The following is a 24,732-nucleotide window of genomic DNA, read 5'->3' as shown; positions in this document are numbered from 1 at the left end:
TCCGACCGGAAGTGAATTGGCCCCGAGGCTGGCGACCCCGGAAACACCAGTTCGCCGCCTCACGCCGGAGGAGACGTGTTGGGGCCGGGTTCGGCTCTCGTGAACTCTGACCCAAGCATATGAGTTTCTCTTTCCGGAACAAGATGGCGCCGTCCACGCCGCTCCTTACAGGTGAGCTCTGAACGAGCAAGGGATTATTTCTTTAGAGCAGTAATTTTTGTGTCTCTAATCTTGGGCACCACCCGAGAAGCCTTGGAGTCTGATCCGCCTTTTCTTGTGGATTGTAGGAGAGCCGGAGGGCCTTTTGGATTTCTTGGTGTAGCGTGGCAGTCGGAAGTTAGGCTCTAGCCTCGGAGCTCCAGCATTCCCCTTCCCTTTTGCTCGTCCATCATTCTTTCCTGACACTTCAAGTTCTACAGGAATAGAGGAAGGGGCATAAAAACGAAGAGTGCTAGTGGGATTTGTTACTCTGGGTCTGCAATACTGGTGTTACACTAACGCTTACTTGGTGACAGGCCCTGTTGACCGGGTGAAGTCATTTAGCTAGCTCTGTAATAAGAAAAAAACGTAAACGTATGACTCGGTCTACTAGAATAACCACGCACATTAAATACACCTGAATTTAAGTGATACCGAATCCTGCACTCCTTGCTTTAATGAAATTTGTGGGACTGAGTAGGGCGAGTGGAGCTGCAGTAGTGTAGGTTTTAAGAGGATGAGAGTGTGGTCTGGGATGGTAGCATATAATGAACATTATAAAGATAAAGTAGCAACGTTAGAACATTACAGGATTCCTGAGGTTTCGAAGCTGAGGCAGAGTTTATAATGTTGGAGAAGATAATAAACTTAGACAATGTCGGCGATGACTTTGGATTAATGGCTGGAGTCTCATATATGAGCATCAAGTAAGGAGAGGGGAGTTGGGAGGGAAAAGAAGGCTATAAGTTACCAATAACTTAATAACATTAAGGAAAAAGAAGCCATTGAGAGAAAGGTTGTCTACTTTTGAGGAAAGGGGTTATTTCCCCCTGAGACTTGGGGGGAAAATAAGCTTTTGCACTTTTCACCATTCTACATTTTGAAATCTTTGTTATTAAGCACCCTGCCCATTCATATTCAATCTGGCTACCACAGTTCATTCACCACACATTTATCAAAAACTAATTTGTTAGATAACATACCAGGCAGATACTGCTTAAAAAGTAACTAAATGAATTTATTTCTGTAGCTTCATAAAGGTAGCTTGTATGTTACTTATAATTTTGGAATACTAAATGCTTTTTTTGAACTTTAAAAACTGGTACATTTTAAAATTTGATCATTATTTTTTCCCTTTTAAAATCCTTACAGTGACTGCTTGCAGGGTAAATTCCATCCTGTTTAGCATAGCATATAGAACCCTTTATAATCCTTGAGTAGCTCTTGTCATTCATTTTACTCCTTGCCATCCTATCCTATTTTGTTCTCCATCAATACTGAACTGCTCATAAAACCCTTGAACAACCTATTTCCTCAGTCTAACACTACTCTCTTCTTCTTGATTTGGCTGACGTCTTTTTATCTTTTAAATTTCATTTTAGACATCATTACTTTGTGAAGTCTTTCCTTACTCTTCCCAGATAGTCTTTCCCCAGCCTATTTTGGTACCTCATATATACTTGAGGTTTTTGGGGTTTTTTTTCCCACTTATCACATAGGGTAATTATCTAGTTGTTTAGATGCTTTTCTCCTTTGCTAGACTGTGAATTTCTTAATGGCAGGGGCAGAGCCTTATTCATCCCTGTCTTCTCAGTACCAAGTACAATGCTTGGTAAACAATAGACACTAAGTGGTTTTTTTTGTTTTTGTTTTGTTTTTTTATTTTTGGCTGTGCACGCGGGGTTTTCTCTGGATGAGGCGAGCAGGGGCTACTCTTCGTTGTGGTGCACAGGCTTCTCATTGCGGTGGCTTCTCTTGTTGCAGAGCACGGGCTCTAGCCACACGGGCTTCAGTAGTTGTGGCACATGGGCTCAGTAGTTGTGGCTCGCAGGCTCTAGAGTTCAGGCTCAGTAGTTGTGGCGCACAAGCTTAGTTGCTCCGCGGCATGTGGGATCTTCCCAGACCAGGGCTCGAACCCGTGTCTCCTGCATTGGCGGGTAGATTCTTAACCACTGCGCCACCAGGGAAGCCCGACACTAAGTGTTTAATGGAAGAATAAATTAATGAATGATAACCACTTTATTTGTAGTCAGATTAACCAAGAGTGACAGTTTTCTTACAGTGCTTAAGGTCAAGGATTTCGTAAGAGCTTAAGGGTTATCTAGTCTGTGTGCTCCAAATATTCTCATATTTATAGCAGCTCAGGGAAATTCACATTGCAAATTGGCAGAGTCAGGATTATATTCAGTCATTCAAGTCCATGGCCCATTTTTCTTTCACTGGAACACACTGATTAATCTTTTAAACATTCTTAGTATAGGTATTTCAGTCAATAATAGATTCTTTTACTTCCAAAACCTTTTTTTAAATATAGACTTATGGGACTTTGGAGTTGTGAATAATTTAAAGATTATCCAGTAAATTTTATTAGTTATGACTTTTAATTGGAAATGACAAAAAGCTAAAGCAGGTAAAAAGGGGATATTTTAAAAATTATTTATTTTTGGCTGCGTTGGGTCTTCGTTGCTGTGCGTGGGCTTTCTCAAGTTGTGCGAGCGGGGCTTACTCTTCGTTGTGGTGCGTGGGCTTCTCATTGCAGTGGCTTCTGTTGTTGTGGAGCCCAGGCTCTAGGCGCGTGGGCTTCAGTAGTTGTTGCACGCAGGCTCAGTAGTTGTGGTTTGTAGGGTCTAGAGCGCAGGCTCAGTAGTTGTGGCTCTGTGGCATGTGGGATCTTCCCAGACCAGGGCTTTGAATCCGTGTCCCCTGCATTGGCAGGTGGATTCTTAACCACTGCACCACCAGAGAAGCCCCGAAAAGGGGATTTTTTTTTTTTAAGAAAAAGCTCATGTAACCTTAAAGCTTCTACTGTTACATCCAGGTATTCACATGACTCCAAAAATCTGTTTTTCTTCCTCCTTCAGCTCTTGCTTTCTTTCCGATTAAACTTATTGTCAGGCTGACATTCTAATCGGGAGCTCCAGGTTTACAGTCAAGCAGCTCAACGGCCCCAGAGGAAAGTGCACATCTGTGCCAGTCTCAAGGCTGGCTGTCTTTGGCTTGGCTCATGCTCATCTTTGAATCAGTCAATTTTTAATCAGATCACCAGGACCAAATTATATTCTCACCCCTGGATATTTCCCAAAGGAAAACTAAAGTCTCCTAAAAGGGGGGCCTGGATGCTAGGCATGTAAAACAATAGCCTTTACATGAAGCCCATATTGTCCAGTCAGCTTGCCTAGTTGAAGCCATTGAGATAATCAAGACTGAGGCATTTTCTTAAATTGATATATACTTCAGGGGATGTAAGCATTGGAAAAAGTATCATACTATAATGATCACCATATCCCTGGCATAGGACCCTTGTTTGTTGAAGTCCAGTAGTTTTCTCATATTAACTCAGGCCTAGAGCAATAAATAGTATGTGAGTATCTAGAAAGGCTAGTAAGTTTTAAAAACATGTAGGTACAGTATTTAATGTAATTGTTGTTTTTAAACAGTTATTCTGTGTGAAACTCTGGCATTTATTTGTTGCTTTAATGAAAAGAACTGTTAGCATTCCAGATTTTTCTTTCCAGTAGAACATATTGCTGATCCTTTTTGATTAAGGGGAGAATCACTAAAAATAAGGAATCATATCAAGTGTCAATACACTTTGTTAAGCTATCCCCACATTTTACTCAGTGTTTTACATTTAGTCGCTTCTAATTAAAATGAATTCCTCATTAGAAATTCATATGTAGAAAAAAATTGTTTCAGTTATTGAAAAGAGTTTGAGTCCATATTTATTTTTGCTTTTATTAACTTATAATGCAGTTTATGTTCTGTTATGAACCTGATTTTGTGTTTCTTCTGATAAACTTTGTATATCCACGTATTCAAGTTTGTATAAGAAGTTGCTCAAACTAACAAATCCAGTATAGTATCTTAGTGGTTCCAAAATATCTTACAGCACTTTCTCATAGTTATGCTTCTATGTAGGGAAGTGTGAAAGAAAATATTTGTTTTAAATAGTGGTTTACATGTATGAACAAAACTATAATGACTCAATATGACTTTTGTGATGAATTTAATTGATAATTAGTTCACATATAACAGACATATCTATTGTAAAGCATTATGTACAAAGGTTGTCTAATTTAATGGGAATCAACAGTATCATCAGTGTATGAAGTAGCTTTGATATGTACTTTTGTCTTGCAGAATATGTTTTTATCTTAGTACAAAAATCTTGGTCTATTCGATTTTTAATTTTAACTTAACACCTCTGTGCTGTATTCCCAGGCAAATCAGTTCTTGAGAAATGTTGACAGACTTTTGATTGGTTTTATTTCTTGCCGTTTTGTGAACAAAGTATTACCAAAAAGGGATGGGCTTTTAAAAAGCCTTTTTATTTTGATATAAATTAAGACTTGAAAGAAGTTGCAGAGAGAATAAAGAAAGTTCCTGCATATCCTTCATCTAGCTTTCCCCAATGATAATATCTTATAGTATCTTAGCCAAACCAGGAAATTGACACTGGTACAGTCGTATTTACTAAACTGCTCTCCTTTTTTGGATTTTACTAGTTTGTGCATATCTATATTTTATCACGTGTAGATTCATGTAGCCACCACTATCAGAATATAGAAATGCTCTGTCACCACAAAGATGTTACCCGTTTATCATTGGACCCTCCTTCCAACTCTAACCATTGGCAACCACTGATCTGTCCTGTATCATGATAATTTTGTCATTTCATGAGTGTTATATATCCTGGTGAAAAGCCAACCATTTTTTTTTTAGTAAGTTTTTATAGCATGGCCGAACATAATGATTTGTGATAAATATTGAATAGCAGCCTTAATATAATACAAAATTATTGAGACTACCTAGTGAAATTATCTTGATTATTATTCAAGGGACAATTGAAATGTACTTCTAAATTTCAAACAACAACAGTTTGCCTTTTTTTCCTCCATCTCTATGTAAAATACAAATGTATTTTCCTTAAAAAAAAAAGTTTTATAAATGGAGTCATAGACTATGTAACCTTTTAATTTTTGTTTTCAAAGTGTTCTTTATTTAGAATGTGAACATACGCATGTTGAAAAGCAGTTGATTGATTTGACTCAAGATTTTGCTTCTCCAGAAACATACTAAAACCAGTAATTGAAAGCCACATGAGACTGAATGCTACTTGAGCAAGAAAGACATGGCACTTTTCACACTGACATTTCTGTCGGTGTTGCCTTCTGAGATTTTGGGTTAATAATCTACATTATTAAGTTAAGTGGGAGTTTTGCTCCCCCACTCCTGTCTTAGTCCATTCTGGCTCCTGTAACAAAAATATCATAGACTGGGTGGTAAACAACAGAAATTTATTTCTTACAGTTCCGGAGGCTGGCAAATCCAAGATCAGGGCACTGGCAGATTCAGTGTCTGGTGCCTGGCTCATAGACAGCCATTCTGCACTGTGTCCTCACATGGTGGAAGAGACAAGGGACCTCTTTGGGGCCTCTTTCATGAGGGCAGTCATCCCATTCATAAGGGTTCTTCCTTCATGATCTAATTACCTCCCCAAAGCCATTCCAAATATCATTAGGGATTAAGTTTCAACATATGGATTTGGGGTAGGGGTACATAAACATTCAGTCTTAGCAACTCTTTTGGGATCTTCTACATGTCTTAGTTTGGGATGTAAGTATGAAATAGAAATTTTGGAAAAGGAAAACCTTGTACCCATACTGGTTGCCCTGAATACCCTGAAAGTTCCCACTGCTGTGGCCAGAAGGCTACCTTCATGGGTTTTGAGGTACAGCTGCCACTTTAATATAACGTACGAAAACTTTGGATTTTCACCAAGTAAACATTGTGGTCGGTAATAACAGCAAAGTCAACAGATACAGAGGACCAAGGTCACTAGGTACAAGTGTCATGAGAACACAGGAAGCTGAGATGAGCTAGGGAAAGCTTTTTTTCTTTTTTGCCAATCACTTCAGGCATGTGTTAAGGCAATAGAGCATGGTTTGATTGCATCATCATATGGTACATTTTAAAAGTATTACGGCTTCATTGGGTATACACTGATAATGTACTGTTTTGTTTTCCTAGATAAGTATGAGAATTTTGAATGAGCGATTAGTGAGTTAAATTGTCACTGCAGCTTGTGGGAGGGACCTCATTAGGCTGACAGAATTTTATGCAACCTAGTGATAACATGTAATCTGACAACTTCAAACCCCCTAGTTTGGGAAATTCACTTTTTATTAATCCCTCAAATAAATGTTTATTAAAACCTTAACTGTAGTATTAAGAAAAGAATGGCTTGTTTTCTTCTAAATCATAATGTATCATACATTATATTGCAGCAGACGATTGATTTGGTGACAAGAAACAACACAGCTTTGCCTGTGTAGTAAGAGAATTTTGATGCAATACTTGATTTTAGCCAGAACGCCAAGAAGCAGTTGAGAATTTCTGATGCTAAAGAATTAAACTTCGTAGTTTTCAAGTCTTCTAGGAAAACATTTCCTGGCACAAAATGTTTACTAAATGTATTAGAGATTTTTAGAATAGATATCGTCAGTGTTTCATTCAAGGTGTGGCAGTAGACTGAGCTCCTTTTGAAATCATCATTTTGAGTGTAGTGATGGACTCATTTTTTAAGATCCCTAATGCCTAGCACATGGAGCTGTGCAGGGGCCAGGTATAGAGCCTTGTAGGCAGTAGTGTGAGGAGTTTAGATTTTGATATATGTAGAACACTTTGCTAGACTCCATTCTATTCAAGGGCAAACTACCCACAGCAGTTTGGCAACTCAGTTTAGTATATGAGGAAACATGGTATCCAGTTGTATACTTGTGGATATCTGACCAGAAACTCATTATTCAATTACGTGTTTACTCCCTTATTTTTCATCATTTCCACTAGAATGGAAGCTCTGTGAGTACATAGATTTTTATCTTGTTTGTCAGTGGTCCTTTTACTTTCATTCTAACTTAAAAACAAAAAAATTATTTATTTATTTATTCATTCATTCATTTTGGCTGCGCCAGGTCTTAGTTGCGGCACGCGGGATCTTAGTTGTGGCGTGCGAACTCAGTTGTGGCATGCGTGCAGGATCTAGTTCCCTGACCAGGGATTGAACCCGGGCCCCTTGCATTGGGAGTGTGGAGTCTTACCCACTGGACCACCAGGGAATTCCCTCAGTCTAACTTTAAATTATTTACTTTGGGAAGGTAGATTATATTATTTTCAATATCTGAAGATTGAGCTAGTTAATTTACAGGTAGAAAATTGATGTTATGAGAACTGTCCCTTGAGAAGGGAAAGGATATAGGGATCAGAGTTGGAGCCAAGAGTGGCCCCTCGCTACCAACTTTGCTGCTGAAGAGTGGGAGATTTGTGAATAGCTGGCAGAAAAGGAAGGAAGTGAAATTGTAGCCATGGACTTCAGTAAAACTTTTTCCTTTCTTCAGCTCTTATACTGTTGCTGCTAGCAGGAGTTCTAGCTGATAAAATAGTTACTCATCACCAAGTCCTGTCAGTTTTCTCTCTTGAATATTGAACACTTATTCTCCACTTTCCATTTCCACTGCCCTACCCTAGTCCAAGTTTTGTATTGTTTTGTTTTTTTTGTGGCCGTGCTGCTCGGCTTGCAGGATCTTAGTTCCCTCCACCAGGGATGGATCCCAGGCCCCTGGCAGTGGAAGCTTGGAGTCCTAACCACTGGACCACCAGGGAATTCCCAAAGTTTCTATTATCTCTTCTGTAGGACTACTGCAGACCATCTTGAGTAGTTTCTTCACATCTTACTGCCTTCTGGTTCACTGTCTACACTGTACCAAGTTGAGCTTTTCAAATTGCAAGTCTGGTTTTAAAAATCTGCCTAAAACTTTTTTGAAGTTTCCCAACATTCTTAGGCTGCAGTCCAACGTTGCCTAACTTAAGCCACAGGATCCTGCTTGGTCTGAGCCCTGTTTTCTTCTCCAGATCCACCTCCTTCCAGCCACGCAGGCCTCCTTTCCATTCCTGTGACGCTGTCATCTCTCTTGTCACGGAGTTTCTGTGACTGTTACTGTTCTCCTTGCTTGTTAACTGCTGTTCATCTTTCAGATCTCAGCACACAAATCACTTACTCAAGGATGCTTTCCCTAACCTTCCATTTTTAGATTAAAACTCTATATTATTCACTGTAGTAGCCTATTATATCTTTCCTTTGTAGCACTAAATGCAGTTATAGATTTCCATATATTTGACTAATTATCTGATTAGTGAGGTCAGGGACAGGCTGATTTTCCTCCCTATTGTATCTGCAGCACTCAACATAAGGTTTTGGTGGTAGTTTCTTTTTCCTCCAGTAAGCATTTGCTGAATGAATGAATCATTTTATTTGGTTCAGCTTTAGAAGCTTCTAATTCAGTCATTTTAAAAAAGTATAATCTAGTTCTGTAGATGTTTCTGCTTGTTTAATCTTGAACTTTGTTCCCACTTAATTTTTTCGAATATTACTATCATTGGGAGTTTAGTAAATGAATGTATCTCATCCTGCTTGTTCTCTTAGCTTGAGAAATTGTAAATATATTAATAATGTCATATTTTTTAAGAACTTTGAATGAATTTATACTATATTTTTATGTTATTATTTTACATAAAGCACACAGTATTTTAAAGTTTATATTTTGCTGATTGGGGCACAGATTCAGAGGTGGGGAGGATCTAAGATTCCACAATCAGATAGGAACTGAGGTCTACCTTTGAGTTCATGTCCTTTCTACTATAGTACAACTGCCTTTCACTGGTGACAGTTACAATTTTGAGTTTTTAATGATAAAAGTTACTTGAGAGAGTAAGCTGATACAAAGAAGATTTAACTTAGACTCAGCTCCTAATTCTGTTTCCAACATCCATACATTTTGAAAATGAGATTAGAAAATAATGTGAAAACATAATACTAAGATCACTTTTTTCCATTTGAATGAAGGAATATAAGTATGAATGCTGTATCTCAATGCAAATGCATAGATTTCTTGTAAGATAGATAAAAGTGGATTTATTGAAGTAGTCTCCTTAGAGACCAAATGAATTTGCTCTATAGGAAAAGAAGTAAGAGGGATATTACCTGTCTTAGTCAGTTCAGGCTGCTGTAACAAAGTACCACATACTGGGTAGCTTATAAACAACAGAAATTTATTTCTTACAGTTCTAGAGGCTGGAAGTCTGAGACCAGGGTGCCAGCATGGTCAGGTCTGGTGAGGACCCTCTTGTTCGTTGACTGCCAACTTATTGTATCCTCTGTGTTTTTCTTGTAAAGGTACTAAACCCATTCATGAGGACTCCACCTTTGTGATCTAATAACCCCCTAAAAGGCTCCACCTTCCAATCCCATCACATTGGGATTAGGGTTTCAACATGAGGATTTTTGTGGCGACACATTCAGTCCATTGCATTACCTATTTATTTCTCAGCGATTATATGATTTTTATGCAAGAGGAAGAAAAGTGTGCCCTTTTAATGCTGATGTTTGATAGTTCTATGAAATGTTTAATGATTTCATTAGTATTTTGACTGAAAGCTTCTTTTTTTTTAAACATTTGTGATAACTGAGTATTTATTAACAAAGTAATGGTGGTTCTTTCCCTTTTTTTTCTTTAGTCCGAGGGTCAGAAGGACTATACATGGTGAATGGACCACCACATTTTACAGAAAGCACAGTGTTTCCAAGGTATGGTTTATTTTGTCGAGTAATGTTACAGAGAACTATACAATGCACTCTAAAGTATTTTTGTTGTTATATTCTGAACAAAAAAGAAAAAGAACAGATAAGCTAGTTTCTTGGGACATATTATATAATATTAACAGAAGATGGAAAGAATGAAAGAATACATATTCTCTATCAAGAAAAATGATCTTTAGATTTGAAAATAATAGCTTAAGCATGTTTAAAAGAAAAGGTGTAGGCAATAGTGTAATTCAGTTCATGCCTCTGGCTTAGAAGACTTTTATCTTAGGGACTGAGGAAAAACCAGTAAATGTGATAGCCAAACCACTGCCTATAATCTTCGATAAATTATAGAATGAAAAAGTATAAGAAATATACAAAAAATATATACATATAAATATATAGCTAGATAAATAGAGAGACATTTTTCCCAAAAAGAAATAATGGAAAGGTAAACCAAAAACTAACAAAAGTCATTATCTATAGGAGGAGAGAGAATTGCAAGATCCAGGGGACATGTCTGTAAATGAACTTTGGTATATATAGTTTCGACTTTGGACCACGTAATTGTTTTAAATTTAAAAAAATATTTAAATGGAAAATGGGAACAAGTGAACCTAGCTTTATATTAAGTTGGTGACATAACCATATGATGATGTACAATATTCTTAAATGCATTCAATAGTTTTATTATTAATAGAAAATTGATGTTATCCTTTTAAATCTATTGTAGGGTAAAACAAATAAATAATTATATTAATGTCATTAGGAACCAAAGTTTCAGCATAAGAGTGAAGTGGGGAGATAGACTTGCATGTATCAATGTGAATTCATGATTTCTTTTCATAAAAACATTTGTATTTCGTAGTTCTGTCCACTCTAAAGGGCTAGAGCCAGTGATAACCTGGTAGCAGTAAATACGTCACAGATTATGATTTCTAAATGCCATTCTTCACTAAAAGGAACCAGTTCCTTGGGGGAGTGGTCAACTCCAGGCATAGGACAAAAAATGTATGAGTTGAGCCATACATATCTTGTGCCAGAAAGCAAGGAAGTTATAAAAGGCTAATGGGGTTTTGCTAAACTGTCACAGGAGTCAACATGAAGGGGTTTATACCAACCTTAGATGGGACAATTTGAGCATTAAGAAGAATAATGACTCTAAGAATTAAGATGTGTTAAGTATATAAGTAGTCTGTAAAAAACTCCTCCTCCCTCCAAATCTTATTGGTCAGCATTAGAAATTGATGGGATCCTTGTTCATTACTTTGAAAATTGATAAAGAAAGAAAAAAATCAAGCATTTATGTTGCCTTTCCTGTACAAACTATTTTTCAGTAACCAAATTGTTGATGAGGAAAACTTCTTTATAGAACAGTAATAAATTTAAAAAGAATGATGGGATTAGATAATCACCATTTCGTTATCCTAAAGAAGTCATGTATCGGTGGTTCTCAAACTTTTGCATGCATCACAGTCATCTGAAGAGCTTGTTAAAACACAGGATACTGTTCCCTCTTCAGATTTTCTGATTCATTAGATCTGGGGCAGGGGCCCAAGAATTAGAATTTTTAACAAGTTCCTAGGTAATGCTGACACTGCAAGTCTAGGGTCCACACTTTGAGAACGACTGATCTACGCAAATGATCATTAAAAGATGCTGTTAGATGAACTGTTGATAGGGAACTTTATAATCAGGCTGCCATCATCTGACTCTATTGACCATTGTTTTTTACTAGACTCAGTTCTCTAGAACCTTGTTACAGGAAGTATGGGCCCAAGATCAGCCATACTGGCATCACCTTGAGCCAGTGCAGAAATCAAACATCAGAACATCTCAGGCCCTTCGCAGCTTACTGAATCAAAGTCTGTATTTTAACCAGCTCCTCAGTGATTTGTATGCACATTAATATTTGAAAAGCACCACTTTAGAAAATAAGAGTCTGTGTTAAAGCTTTTGTGCTGCGCTTCATTGGGGTGTGCAATCCCAAGGCAGCAGGAGTGAGGGGGGAAGGAAATGAGACAAGGAAGAAGTGAAAGCAAATACAGAGTGAGGTGCACTGAACTGACCACAGATTCACAAAATCCATCCAAGTTGCTTGGTCATGCAGAATTTCTCCAGAGAGGTTGTATAGAACCACTGTGCCTTAGAACAATCTGTTTTGAAGAGGATGGGTACGAAATTGGTCTGCAGCCAGAATCTTCTTTTGATCTGTTCGGGTTGAATCTGAGTGCCCGTGCTTCTCTTCCTGCTACTGCAATAGGCATAATGGAAGCCGTGCTGAAATGGGGCCTTCATTCTTGGAGAGTCTGAGACAACCAGTGGTGTTAGGAGATGAGGTGGCCAGGTCTCTTCGTTGAATAGCTGGTGCCTGGGAGCAGGAAGGATTAGGTGAGTCTGAGCAGGCGCATAATGAGTCCAGTACAATCGCAGCATCACTAAGAGCAGAACAAGGAGACATTATGTGTCTCCTGGTAAGTTGCAATAGGAACTATGAGGTACTTACCTTCTATGAAGATTATTAAAAATCTGCTTCTAATCAAGCTTTTAGATGAATGGTCCTTGAATTTGGCTGCACATTAGAATGACTTGGGGAGCTTTTAAAAAACCGGATATCCAAATACTGGCTATTAAATGATAGTAAGGAATTATTGTTAATTTCATGAGTTAAAGTGGCATGGTGGTGGTTCTCTTTTTTAAAAATGCCCTCGTCAGTTAGAGATGCATACTGAAGTATAGAGTAAAATGATATGACATCTGGTTTTGCTTTAAAATATTCTGGCATTAAATATGAAAGTAGGGAGTAGATTAAAGAAAACTGACCATGAGTTAATAATTATTTAAGCTTGGTGATAAGTGTGTAGGGGGGTTATCATACTTTTGCTCTATTTTTGTATATATTTGAAATTTTTCATTTAAAAGGTTGTTCCAGAAGGAAATAGACAAAATTTTCCAAGTGCCAAAATTAAGAAAAGAATTGAAGTCTGGATACTATAGTCTAGGAAGCTTGCCTTCATTCTTAAACAGAATTCTAGAATGAGTTATTAAAAAGACAATTTATAATCATTACATTAAGGAGGTAATTATTGGAGTCAAAATGAGCTTGCTAAGAATAAATTGTTTCCCGTTTATCTCATTTCCTTTCTGAGTAGAATTTCCAGACACATCAGAATAGAACTATAAACATGATTTTAGCAAAGTATGTGAGAAATGAGAAAGTCTTTTGGTTGAATGATGTTAGTGACAGAGTTGTCATTGGTTAAGAGCTGTGAAGTCAGCTGACTAATAAGTTGATTTAGTTTGAGGGAAGGACTATTGGTGAGCCACAGGAGCTTGTTAAAAAGTCATCCAATATTCTCATAATTAATGTAGATGATAGCTTAGAATTATGTTTTATAACTTATATTTTACTTAAATCTGTGAGGAATGACTAATGCTTTTACAAGGGAAAATGAAGATATAAGTAGATATCAGTAGGCTGGAATAATAGACCAAAAGTTGGGTAAGATTTAAAAAGAATAATTGTAAAATTCTGCCTTAAGGTTCAGAAATAAGTTGCACAAGTATAGAATGGAGGACATCTTGGTCATAGCTATTTATGTAAGGGAGTGAGAAAAAAATGTTTTAGTAACTATACACTGAGGATAAGCTACCATTATTGTATGATTGCAGAAACACAAATGTCATCTTCAGATGAATTAATGCAAAGACAGTGTCCAGGACTTCCCTGGTGGCGCAGTGGTTAAGAATCCGCCTGCCAATGCAGGGGACATGGGTTCGAGCCCTGGTCCAGGAAGATCCCACATGCCACGGAGCAACTAAGCCCGTGCGCCACAACTACTGAGCCTGCACTCTAGAGCCCGCGAGCCACAACTACTGAAGCCCGTGTGCCTAGAGCCCGTGCTCCACAGTAAGAGAAGCCACTGCCATGAGAAGCCCGCGCACCGCAACCAAGAGTAGCCCCTACTTGCGGCAACTAGAGAAAGCCCGCACACATCAACGAACACCCAACGCAGCCAAAAATGAAAAATAAATAAAATAAATAAATTTATTTAAAACAACAACAACAGAAACAAAGACATTGTCCGGTTTAGAAGGGGTGTACTGGTCAGTTCTGTGTGTGTCGTTATTTGACAATTCAAATATTTGTTAGCCACAAAGTTCTGATCTAATGTTGTGACTACACATATGGACATCTACTGTACACACATGCACACATTTCTGTTTGGGTCTTCATTATCACTGGGAGATGTACTCACAGTAGCCATCTCCAGTTGAGAAATACAGTACATAAAGTTTTGATCGTTTGATAGAAGGTTGCCAAGAAGTTCGAGTTCCACAGGTTAGTTTTTGTACAGAATCCTGCATCCATATTTTTTTAATGTGAAGATCCTCTTATCGTTGTTATACTTTCTGTCTCTGCACGTGAGAAATTGGTGGAAGGTCTTTGTCCTTGAAATCCAGGGTCACCTCTTGGCCGCTTGAGGATATTTTATCCACCATTGTTTTGTTATGCAGGTAGTTTGGGAAATTCTTCACAAAACCTCCGTGTTGAAATCCTTCAGCTCTCTCAAGATAAGGGCTGACAGCTGGTAGCTTACACATACACCTACGTTTTTGGGTTTTCGTACCAACTAGTTATTTACCCAAAAGGGCTCTATTTCTTACTTAACATTGGTCTGTTGGTATAAAATCAATTTCCAGCCTTACAGTGGTAGTTGGCACTGCATTTTAAGCGAGAAAGTATTTTTGGTAGACTAAAGCATTTTGGAATTATTTTCTAAAATTTATGTAAGTTCTTAGTCATTAAATTTGTGGTAAGATTGTGGATTTTTAATCAGATTTTTAAAAAAAGTATTAACGCTTATGAATTTAAGCTTTTTTTCTTACTATTTTCAGAGAATCTGGGAAAAATTGCAAAACCTGTACCTTTAGTAAGGATGGGACCTTGTTTGCCTGGGGCAACGGAGAAAAGTGAGTGTTCATTTATATAACATTTTATGTGTGTGTTGTGAATATAAAACATAATTGTTTTATGTGAATAACATGTATTTGGATGTCATTTATAAAGTCCATCTTTTAATGTGTTGGTGCTGTTAGGTATTATCTCCAATAGAACATCCATAGAACATCTACAAAGTTGTTAGTTTCTATTTATGTGCCAGGACTTCTTTGAGTTCTCTAGTTACTTAGAATTAAAAAGTAACATATGGGACTTCCCCGGTGGCGCAGTGGTTGAGAGTCCGCCTGCCGATGCAGTGGACATGGGTTCGTGCCCCGGTCCGGGAAGATCCCACATGCTGCGGAGCGGCTGGGCCCGTGAGCCATGGCCGCTGAGCCTGCGCGTCCGGAGCCCGTGCTCTGCAACGGGAGAGGCCACAACAGTGAGAGGCCCGCGTACCGCAAAAAAAAAAAAAAAAAAGGGCAATTAATTCAATGCAGAAGAAGCTGAGAGGTTGTTTTATTTTATTTTATTTTATTTATTTATTTTTTTTTTGCGGTACGCGGGCCTCTCACTGTTGTGGCCTCTTCCGTTGCGGAGCACAGGCTCTGGACGCGCAGGCTCAGCATCCATGGCTCACGGGCCCAGCCGCTCTGCGGCATGTGGGATCTTCCCAGACCGGGGCACGAACCCGTGTCCCCCGCATCGGGGGGCGGACGCTCAACCACTGCGCCACCAGGGAAGCCCTGAGAGGTTGTTTTAAATAGTGCTCTAAGTGATTGGTTAGGGTTTCTTAAGTTCTGCACTAACATTTAGAGAGTAACTCTCTTTGCTTGTTCATGGTAGATACCTTATATCTTTGCTGTTAACTTATTAACAACTGTCTATATTTATTACTGTTAGTTTTATTGTGTATAACAGCATGTCATCTAAATATAAGTTATTCAAAAGTATGTTTGGTATAGTCTGTATTACATAAAATAATCAGATTACAAAATTGATCTTGCAAAAAAAAAAGTATTTTGGTTCAGTGTTCATAATTTTACTTAGAAAACCAATTCTTTTCAATTTTCCATAGTCACTGTATTTCAGTTCACAGCAGGAAAATGCCTGAATATTTGTTGCTTGGTTTAAAGTTATTTTTGTTGTTTTTAGCCAGATATAATATCTTAGGTTTTTTAAAGGGGGAAAAATGATTGCATCCTTTTGAAAAGTATATTTTAAATGTTTCTTACACAGTGGTACTATATTCTGAGGTCTTTCAGCTATCAGGTCAGATTGGATTAACACATGATTTTTAAAAATGCTAAAATGATTGTGTTGAATTAGTTGATTCATTTCTATGACTATAAGTAGCTGGCAGAATTAGCTTTTATAATTAAAAATGTTCATCAGTATTTTATTTTTTTTTAAGTTATTGAATCCAACCAACAAACTACTACTCTAAAATTATTAAGAATATAATTATATTGGGTCTTATTCACAGTGTTAACAGACAGTCTTACTCTCAGCCTCAAAGAAAGGACGTACTCTCAACTTTTCTTATTTCTTTAGGTGTAACCTATTGTGGGTATTTGGGGGTTTTTTTTCAATCCATATTTTATTATTTTTCTAATATTTATATATATATTTATTTATTTTTATTTGGTTGCGCTGAGTCTTAGCTGTGGCATGGGAACTCTTAGTTGCGACATGCATGTGGGATCTAGTTCCCCACCAGGGATCGAGCCCAGGCCCCCTGCATTGGGAGTGCAGTCTTAACCACTGCGCCAGGGAAGTCCCTAAATCCATATTTTAGTTTACAATATTTGAGTAATGAGTTGATAGAAATTTACTATCTGATGGGACATATCATACATCTTTTCATTGCCTATTATCTTTTTGAGGTATCCCTTATTCTACTAGCTTACAGTTTATTGAGTAAGTCTATTTTCACTTTGGCAATTATTATTAATTTTTTATATGTCAGATCTCCACTTTGTTTTCTGTTGGATTCAACTCAATCCTCTTAATATGTCCCCACATGTTGTGTCCATCTTTTTAATAGATTTTTTTATACCTGCTTCTGGCATTTATTTCCTTAAGGTGCTGCAGCCACAACAATACATATTGTTCCTGGGTCAAGAGAAACAGATATAGTGTATTGATTGTAGTCTTTGCTGGGTTCACGGTTAACTAAGTCAGGAGCTATAACTGATTTTTCCTTAAATGTGTGCTTATTAAATTAAAATAAACACCCTTCATTAAACTAAGAATAACTTTAAAGTTTATTAACAACAACAAAAAAGAAAGCTTCATGTAATTCTAAAATATGTAATTTACAGTAAGTTGTAAAGAATCTACAGTCATAAGTGTGTGTGTTTGTTTCTGTGTTTAAATAATATATGGTAATTGTTTATTCTTACCAGTTGCCACTTATCCTAACCCAGCGTCCTCAAACTTGAGTTGAACAAAGTAACTTTAAGGAACTTCTGCAATGAGATGGAGTATCTTTTTTTTTTTCTTTCTTTCTTTCACCACAAGGACTACGTAAGAGCAAGTCAGGCCAAACAGGTTTCAGAGCATTGCTCTGGCATTTATTAGGAGTATGCTCTTGGGCAAATCATCAGATCATTTCATTTTTCTAACCTTCAGTTTTACCATTTGTAAAATGGAGATGATAATACCTGTTTTATGAGATTGTTGTGAGGATTAAATGAGAAAATGTACATAAAGTGGTTAAACCAGAACATGGTTCATAGAAAGTGTCCCCAAAAGTGGAAACTGCTTTTTTTTTTTTACAATTATTGTCTTTTTTGTCATTGTACCACGATAATTCTTACAGTAATATCTTTTGTAGACTGCTTCTGAGATTTTTATAGACATCAAAAGTATCCTTGCTGATTTCCCTAGCCGCTGCAGTTTCCATTTACTCAAATTAAAAAATAGATACTTTTCATTTTCTCTTGGATTTGAAATTCGTCAGCTTGTCTGTAGATTTGTTCTGTGTTCGCTTAAAGGCCTGTTTTTTCCTTTTTGGTTGAAGGTGGTATCTATTGTATCTTTGTGCAAATTCTATACTACTTCCCAACACCAGCCTTAAATAGGGGCCTTTTGGTAAAATGTACACTCTTTTACGTTAAAGTGTTTATTGGATATTTTCTAGAACTGACTGAAAATTGATTTTTATGAGGAATGAACACTTTAGAGTGATCTGTACTTAAAAAGAAGTATGAATGTTTTGGATAGTGCTGGCTATTGTGAAACAGTGTTTCATTGCTGAAGTAATTTCTTTTGAAACCAGAATAAATGTTATCAATGTCACTAACAAGGGACAACTGCACTCCTTCGACCTTCCAAAGACAGTTTGCCTTGAGTTCTCGCCAAAAAACACTGTCCTGGCAACGTGGCAGCCTTACACTAGTAAGTATTTTCCAATTGTAAAAATATTCTGACAGGACCAACTCAGTGAGGAAAAAAAAGGAGGTTTATAAACTTATAGGAAAGTAATTAATATTTATGATAGTAAATAGTGTTTGAGAATATTTTTAATTGACAATGAATCTTGTATTCCCCAAATAGAATGTACTTTAAGTAATTTCAAGGTATAGTAAGTTAGTGAGAAGATCCATCATGAGATAGAGGAAAAGAAAAAAGCTCAAGGGAAAATTTATAAAGTAAATAACCAATGGATAGAGAAGATCGCAAAAATTAAGAATAATGACCTTTAAAATAAAAATCGTTTTATATAATTATAAATGAAAGAGGAAGTACAGTAGACACAACATCTGAGAAATGTTTATGGTGTGACAAAGGTAGGAAATGGTGTGTCATTTTCTAATGCATTTAAAGATCTAATATACATTATATGAACATTTTATTGGCTTGGCCAACAGTTCGTTGGGTTTTTCCATAACATCTTACAGAAAAATCCAAATGAACTTTTTAGCCAACCCAATATATAGCTGTGCTTCATAGATCAGTGATAAAATATTGGGTCCCGGTATAGGGCTTATTTTAAGAAGCATTTTGTAATAATGTGGATATTGTTGAATAAATATATGATAGTAGCTCATTGTTGGGTTATGAACTTCCTGAGTTCGTTCTTCCAAGAGGCATGGACTCTAATGAATATTATTTTTCCAAGTAAGTAAAAGGGAAATTGAGAATCAGTTGAAGACTGTGAGTGGTTTTATATAACTTTTTTTCATGTGTGTGACTTACAGACACAGCTTTCGTGATAAGACAGTTTAATCTGTTTAACAGCAAGCTATGTCACACTTAATCTCTTAAGTATTCTTAAAAACTGTAGTAATTAACTCATTTCAGAAATAACAAACTTCTGCTCAGACAGCCGTCATATTGTCATAGCTTTAGGAATGGATGATTAAATCTATAATTAAAGCTAAAGGGGAAAGTTGATTTAAAGCAGCTCTTACCCGATCTTTATAATCTTGTTCAAATTTTTTCTAAGAATGAAATCTTTTTACTAGTGTTAGGAGACAATTACTGCAAAAATTTTTGTTTTTATGGCAGCTTCTAAAGATGATACAGCTGGGATACCTAACCTACAACTTTATGATGTGAAAACTGGGACGTGTTTGAAGTCTTTCATCCAGAAAAAAATGCAAAATTGGTAAATAAATGCTTTAAAATACTAATTATTTTTAAATATTTTAAATATCTTTGTTGTATGTTATTTTTTTCTCTGGTATTGATTTAGAAAATAACTTCTCAGATCAAAATCTAGATCTTTAAGGATTTTGTATGTGAGAATGTAATAGAGTAAAAACTTGATCTTTTATTTAGTATTTGAATCAAAAGGAATAATATTTTTCTATTATATATGCTGACTAAAACTATTAGTAACTGACTTGACATCATATTTATAAGTATTTTTCCTTAAATAGTAAACAATATCATAAACTTTAACATGTTAACATATGATGTTACATTCTATTTAAAATTTTTTAATATTCTTTCTTTTCAATGTAGGTGTCCATCCTGGTCAGAAGATGAAACTCTTTGTGCCCGAAATGTTAACAATGAAGTTCACTTCTTTGAAAACAACAATTTTAGTATGGAAAGATTTATGAAATAATTTTATTATTTGCTATAAATATGTACAGTTTTTATTGCCTTATATGGTATCATAGGGTTCTCCTAAATACTATTAATATATTAACAGTTGCTGTTATAGTAATTCATTTGAATAACTCCATGTGTAATTGCTAGTAAAACTTTATAACACAAACATTCTTTTATAATAAACTTTTACTATCTAATAATTACTATTAAGACATTTGAGTACCTCTTTCTGAGTTTAGTTGCTATTGAAATTCTGTGATACAAATTTTTAAAATATTTTGTTGTGTAGAATTTCAAATACAAAAGTAGACACCTAGTCCCATAGCCATCAGCCCATTGCCAAACCTTCTTCATCCATGCATCTGTCCACCTACCATCTCTTCTACTCTGCTAAAGAAAATTGTAGACATCATATAATTTTACCTATAACTATTTCAGTATGTATTCTGAAGATTAGGGCTCTTAATATTTTTTTCAAACTTAGTCATAATACCATTATCACAGATTATAGAATATCTGGTCAGTGTTCAAATTTCTAATAATTGAAAATGTGATAATTTTTTTAAAACTCAGGATCCAAATAAGGTCCTTCACATTGCAATTGATTTATATATCTTTTAAGTTTCTTTAAGCTATAAGTTCCCTCTCCATTCTTTTTTCCCCCTTGCAATTTATTATTTAAGAAACAAAGTTACTTGTCTTATATATACTCCCATATTTGAGTTTTGCTCTTGTATCCCATTCTGTAAGTTAACATGTTCATCTGTTTCCTGTAAATAACTATTTGGATCTAGAGTTGATCAGCTTCAAGTTCTTTTTTGGGGAGCTGAGGGCAAGACTACATCATAAGGCCGTGTTCAATTCTTTTATCAAGAAGCACATAATGTCTCATTGTCTTTAATTTTGTATGGTTAATTGGCGTTAATGTTCAATGCGTGGTTAAAAATTGGTGATACTATAGTTTCCCTCCTTCCCCTATCATTTATTAGCTGTACTACCTCTATAAGGAGAAATTCCCCTTTCTACTATTTGGTTACCTAGTGGACCATTTATATGGGAAAGGCAAAATAAATATTCTTCTCCTTTATCACTTTTAATAAAATGAGTTCTTTCTCTAGCAATCTCCATTGCAACCGATTAGTCCCCACCCCCAACCTAATGAACTATGGATTTAAACATGATGTGTTTCAGTCCATTTTAATTACTATTCTTATTGATTTTCAAATTGTCCCATCATTGGTCAATTAGTCTTTAATGACTTTTTTGCTATATGGTAGGACAAATCATTCTAGGATTATCTTGTATATTTCTTGCTATACACCTAGAATCAGCCAATTCTCCAATATACTCTGCTCCCTTTTAGTGGAAAATGGTATTTAGAGACCACAGTCTGGGTGTAGAGGATTCTCATTGCTACTGTGTTGATTGATCATTGTTTCTAGGCCTTTTTTTTTTTTTTTTTTTTTAATCTTATATCTGTATTGCCTTTTGCCAACACCAAGAATGTGTTTCTCTGGGATAACAGGGGTGATAGTTTGAGAATATCACATCCACATAATTATTCATTTGCTTTATTCTTCATTGACCACATAGCATTCTTAGAATAGCAATACCAATAGTAACACCTATAACATGGTTACTGAAAAATAATTTAAAGAAGAAAGTTTTGCAGTTCCTTTTGTCCTTAGAATATTCCATTGGTGACTGAACACTTTTTAGTACAGTCACTGACTTACAATAGTTTGAGTTAAGATTTTTCAACTTCATGATGGTGTGAAAGTGCTATGTATTCAGTAGAAATTGTACTTTGAATTTCAATCTCTTCCTGGGCTAGCGCCATGTGGAATGGTACCCTCTCGTGATGCTGGGCAGCAGCAGTGAGCCACAGCTCCCAGTCAGCCACATGATCACAAGGGTCAACAATTGATACACTTAGAACTCTTTTGGACCTGTACAGACATTATGTTTTTCACTTTCAGTTGATTATTCAATAGATTACATGAGATATTCAACACTTTATTATAAAATAGCCTTTGTGTTTAATGATTTTGCTCAACTGTAGACTAATATTAAGTGTTCTGAGCACTTAATATTTAAGGTAGTCTAAGTTAAGCTATGATGTTCAGTACATAAGGTTTATTAAATGCATTTTCAACTTACGATATTTTCAACTTACCATGGGTTTATCAGGACATAACCCCATCATAAGTCGAGAAAGTAGAATGGGAATTGGCAAATGTTCACATGTACAGAAGATGGCATGCAGGCTGATTTTGACACCATCTACACAGTCATTTAGCATTACCCTTCAATTTCCTGCTTTTGAGGCTTAATCCTTTCCCCACTAATTTGGGGTTAGCTTCCTCGCTTATCTTCCTTGCCTCTTTATGAGCATGCCAGAAGAAGGGGGCTGCCAGATTAGCAGTTTGGTATGCTACTTTTGAATAGCTGTTGGTCTCTATATTTGAACAAAGAAAGAGTAATAGCTCTTGATCCCATTAACTAGGAGAGTGTAGTGTTCATAACATGGTTTCTTACTGCCTGGCACAGAGTAAGCACTCAACAAATATCGGCCATCGTTATAGTTGCTATTGTTGATTATCATTGTTGTGGATCTGCTTATCACATTAGTTACAGAATTTTCATTTCCACGTTCTACAGTAGCAAGCTAGGGTCATCTGTCCCATCAAATGGGCTCTAAGACTACTTTAGTTCAGAGATTTAAGAGAAGAGAACTGATATTTATTTAATACCTACTGTGTGCCTGGCACTGCACACTAGGAATTAGGTATGTAATCCCATTACTTGCCCAAGGTCACACAGTGACTGAGTAGGAATTCAAGCATAGGTCTGTCTCACTCACCCATGCTTTTTCCACTCTGTTACTCTGCCTGACCGACATGAGACTACAGTGAGCCGTTTTGTGTATAGTTACGTTAACCTTTTATAATGCATTCAGAGTTTGAGATATTTCTATTAGCTTCTCTCATTAATCTAATACCATTTACTTTTTTTTAGATACATTTGCAAGTAAGTTGCATTTGAAAAAAATTAATGATTTTGTGTTATCACCTGGACCCCAGCCGTACAAGGTAACTGCTAATGTTTTTGTTTGTTCATGTGGAATATTATGAGATTAAACCTTTTCCTAGTTTTTAGTGACTTTAAAAACATGTCCATCTTAGTTTATATGCTTCAAAAAATTTAAGTCATTATTTATGTCTGTGTATCTTAGGTGGCTGTCTATGTTCCAGGAAGTAAGGGTGCACCTTCATTTGTTAGATTATATCAGTACCCCAACTTTGATGGACCTCATGCAGCTTTAGCCAATAAAAGTTTCTTTAAGGCTGATAAGGTTACAATGCTATGGAATAAAAAAGGTATGATAAATATATTTTATCTCCCATTTTGTTTATCAAGCATTAATTTAGACTTATATTCCTATGTGTATAGAAAAAGAAAAGAGTATCAGTGCTTATTCAGTGAAAATTTACATGTGCTTTGTTACAATCACCATTAGTTTAATTTGTGTTTTAAATCTAATTAAAGTTTTTACCCTTACAGCTACTGCTGTGTTGGTAATAGCTAGTACTGAAGTTGACAAGACAGGAGCTTCCTACTATGGGGAACAGACGCTGCATTACATTGCCACAAATGGAGAAAGTGCTGTGGTGCAATTACGTGAGTGTTCCAGCAGTCTTCCTTTAATAGAATAAATGATAGTAAAAACTACAGTGCCATAAAGATGATATCATCTAAGTTCTTGATCAAGTGATAGAACTCACATATTTTAATAACCTTTAAGATAAAATTCCTCTTATCATCCCCAAACATACCTTATTTTGACAGAATCCAATTAGTTAATTTAGTTATGCCAGCAGTTTAGTAGGGAACTTGCTGAGTGAGATAATTCCATTGTAATAGCTCTTTGGGGACTTGTTTAATTAATTATGACAGCAAGCTGGTGTAGCATGTTTAGCACTATCTTCAGAACTGAAGAGTTTTAACCACTTCATATTTTGTTTTGATGAGTTAACTGTGAAAAACTAGTTTTAAAATTCTGGCAACTCCCTAATCTTTTTTATTTTAAATTGAACATGTAAGGGTAAGGTAACCTTTCTTTCAAAAACTGTGTATTCCCATTCAAATCAGGAACAAAACAAGGATGACCCGCCTCCCTTCCATTTATTATTTAACATTCTGAAAGACCTAGTCAGTGTACCTGATCAAGAGAATAAGTATACAGTTTTGAAAGGTGAAAATCGAATCATCTCTGCTCATCAGATGAAGTTACAGCATAAACAACAGCCTCTTAAAAAGCAAAATGGAAGGAAAGATTCCATATACAGCAACAAAAAAGAAATATATAGGACTGATGGGAAGAAAACTTTAAAACTTCTGAGGGGCAAACTATAAGCTTTAATAACTTTACCAAGATGTCATTTCTCTCCAAATTGATCTAAAAATTAAACTAAAATGCCAGTAGATTTTCTTTTTTACAACTAGATAAGCTGGTTCTAAAGTTGATATTGAAAAATAAACATGCAAGAATGTTTTGAAAACTTTGCGAAAAAAAGAGTAGCGAAGGAGGGATTCTGATACTATTAGATATTAAAATGTAAAGCAATTGTAATTAAGACATTTTGGCTCTGGCTTATGGATAAGCAGATAAATCAGTGGAACACAATAGGATCCACAAAGAGATCCATACTTCCAAAGCCATTGACATACAATAAAGTCAGCATTTGAATCAATGCAGGAAAATATTGATCATTTAATATATGGTTTGGGGACAGTTGGCTAGCTATTTGGAACAGAAAGTTACTATTGCTAATTCTTTACCAAAATAAGTTCCAATTGGGCCAAAAAATTGTATCTAAAACTA

General features: G+C 36.0%; 1 protein-coding gene across 7 annotated transcripts in view; it reads left to right on the top strand.

Annotated features, from left to right (window-relative positions):
- The first annotated feature begins 35 nt into the window (after nt 1-35).
- The window catches only part of EIF2A (eukaryotic translation initiation factor 2A), a 38,009-nt gene continuing 13,312 nt past the window's right edge, over nt 36-24,732 (top strand). The window contains exons 1-10 of one of the 7 annotated variants that reach the window (XM_073803703.1): nt 36-171; nt 9,772-9,841; nt 14,738-14,812; nt 17,189-17,309; nt 18,064-18,182; nt 19,296-19,395; nt 19,755-19,837; nt 22,866-22,939; nt 23,083-23,227; nt 23,412-23,528. In XM_073803703.1, the coding sequence (XP_073659804.1) occupies nt 17,257-17,309; nt 18,064-18,182; nt 19,296-19,395; nt 19,755-19,837; nt 22,866-22,939; nt 23,083-23,227; nt 23,412-23,528 (691 nt within the window). In that variant the 5' untranslated portion in view covers nt 36-171; nt 9,772-9,841; nt 14,738-14,812; nt 17,189-17,256. Of the gene's footprint in view, nt 172-366; nt 906-9,319; nt 9,431-9,771; nt 9,842-14,737; nt 14,813-17,188; nt 17,310-18,063; nt 18,183-19,295; nt 19,396-19,754; nt 19,838-22,865; nt 22,940-23,082; nt 23,228-23,411; nt 23,529-24,732 lie in introns of those variants that run through there. The other 6 variants (XM_033855322.2, XR_004526260.2, XM_033855319.2 and 3 more) reach the window with 6 other exon arrangements.

This window comes from Tursiops truncatus, chromosome 4 (genome assembly GCF_011762595.2).
Source record: "Tursiops truncatus isolate mTurTru1 chromosome 4, mTurTru1.mat.Y, whole genome shotgun sequence".
In the NCBI taxonomy this organism is placed as follows: Eukaryota; Metazoa; Chordata; class Mammalia; order Artiodactyla; family Delphinidae; genus Tursiops; species Tursiops truncatus.
This window is presented reverse-complemented; position numbering and strand designations above follow the sequence as displayed.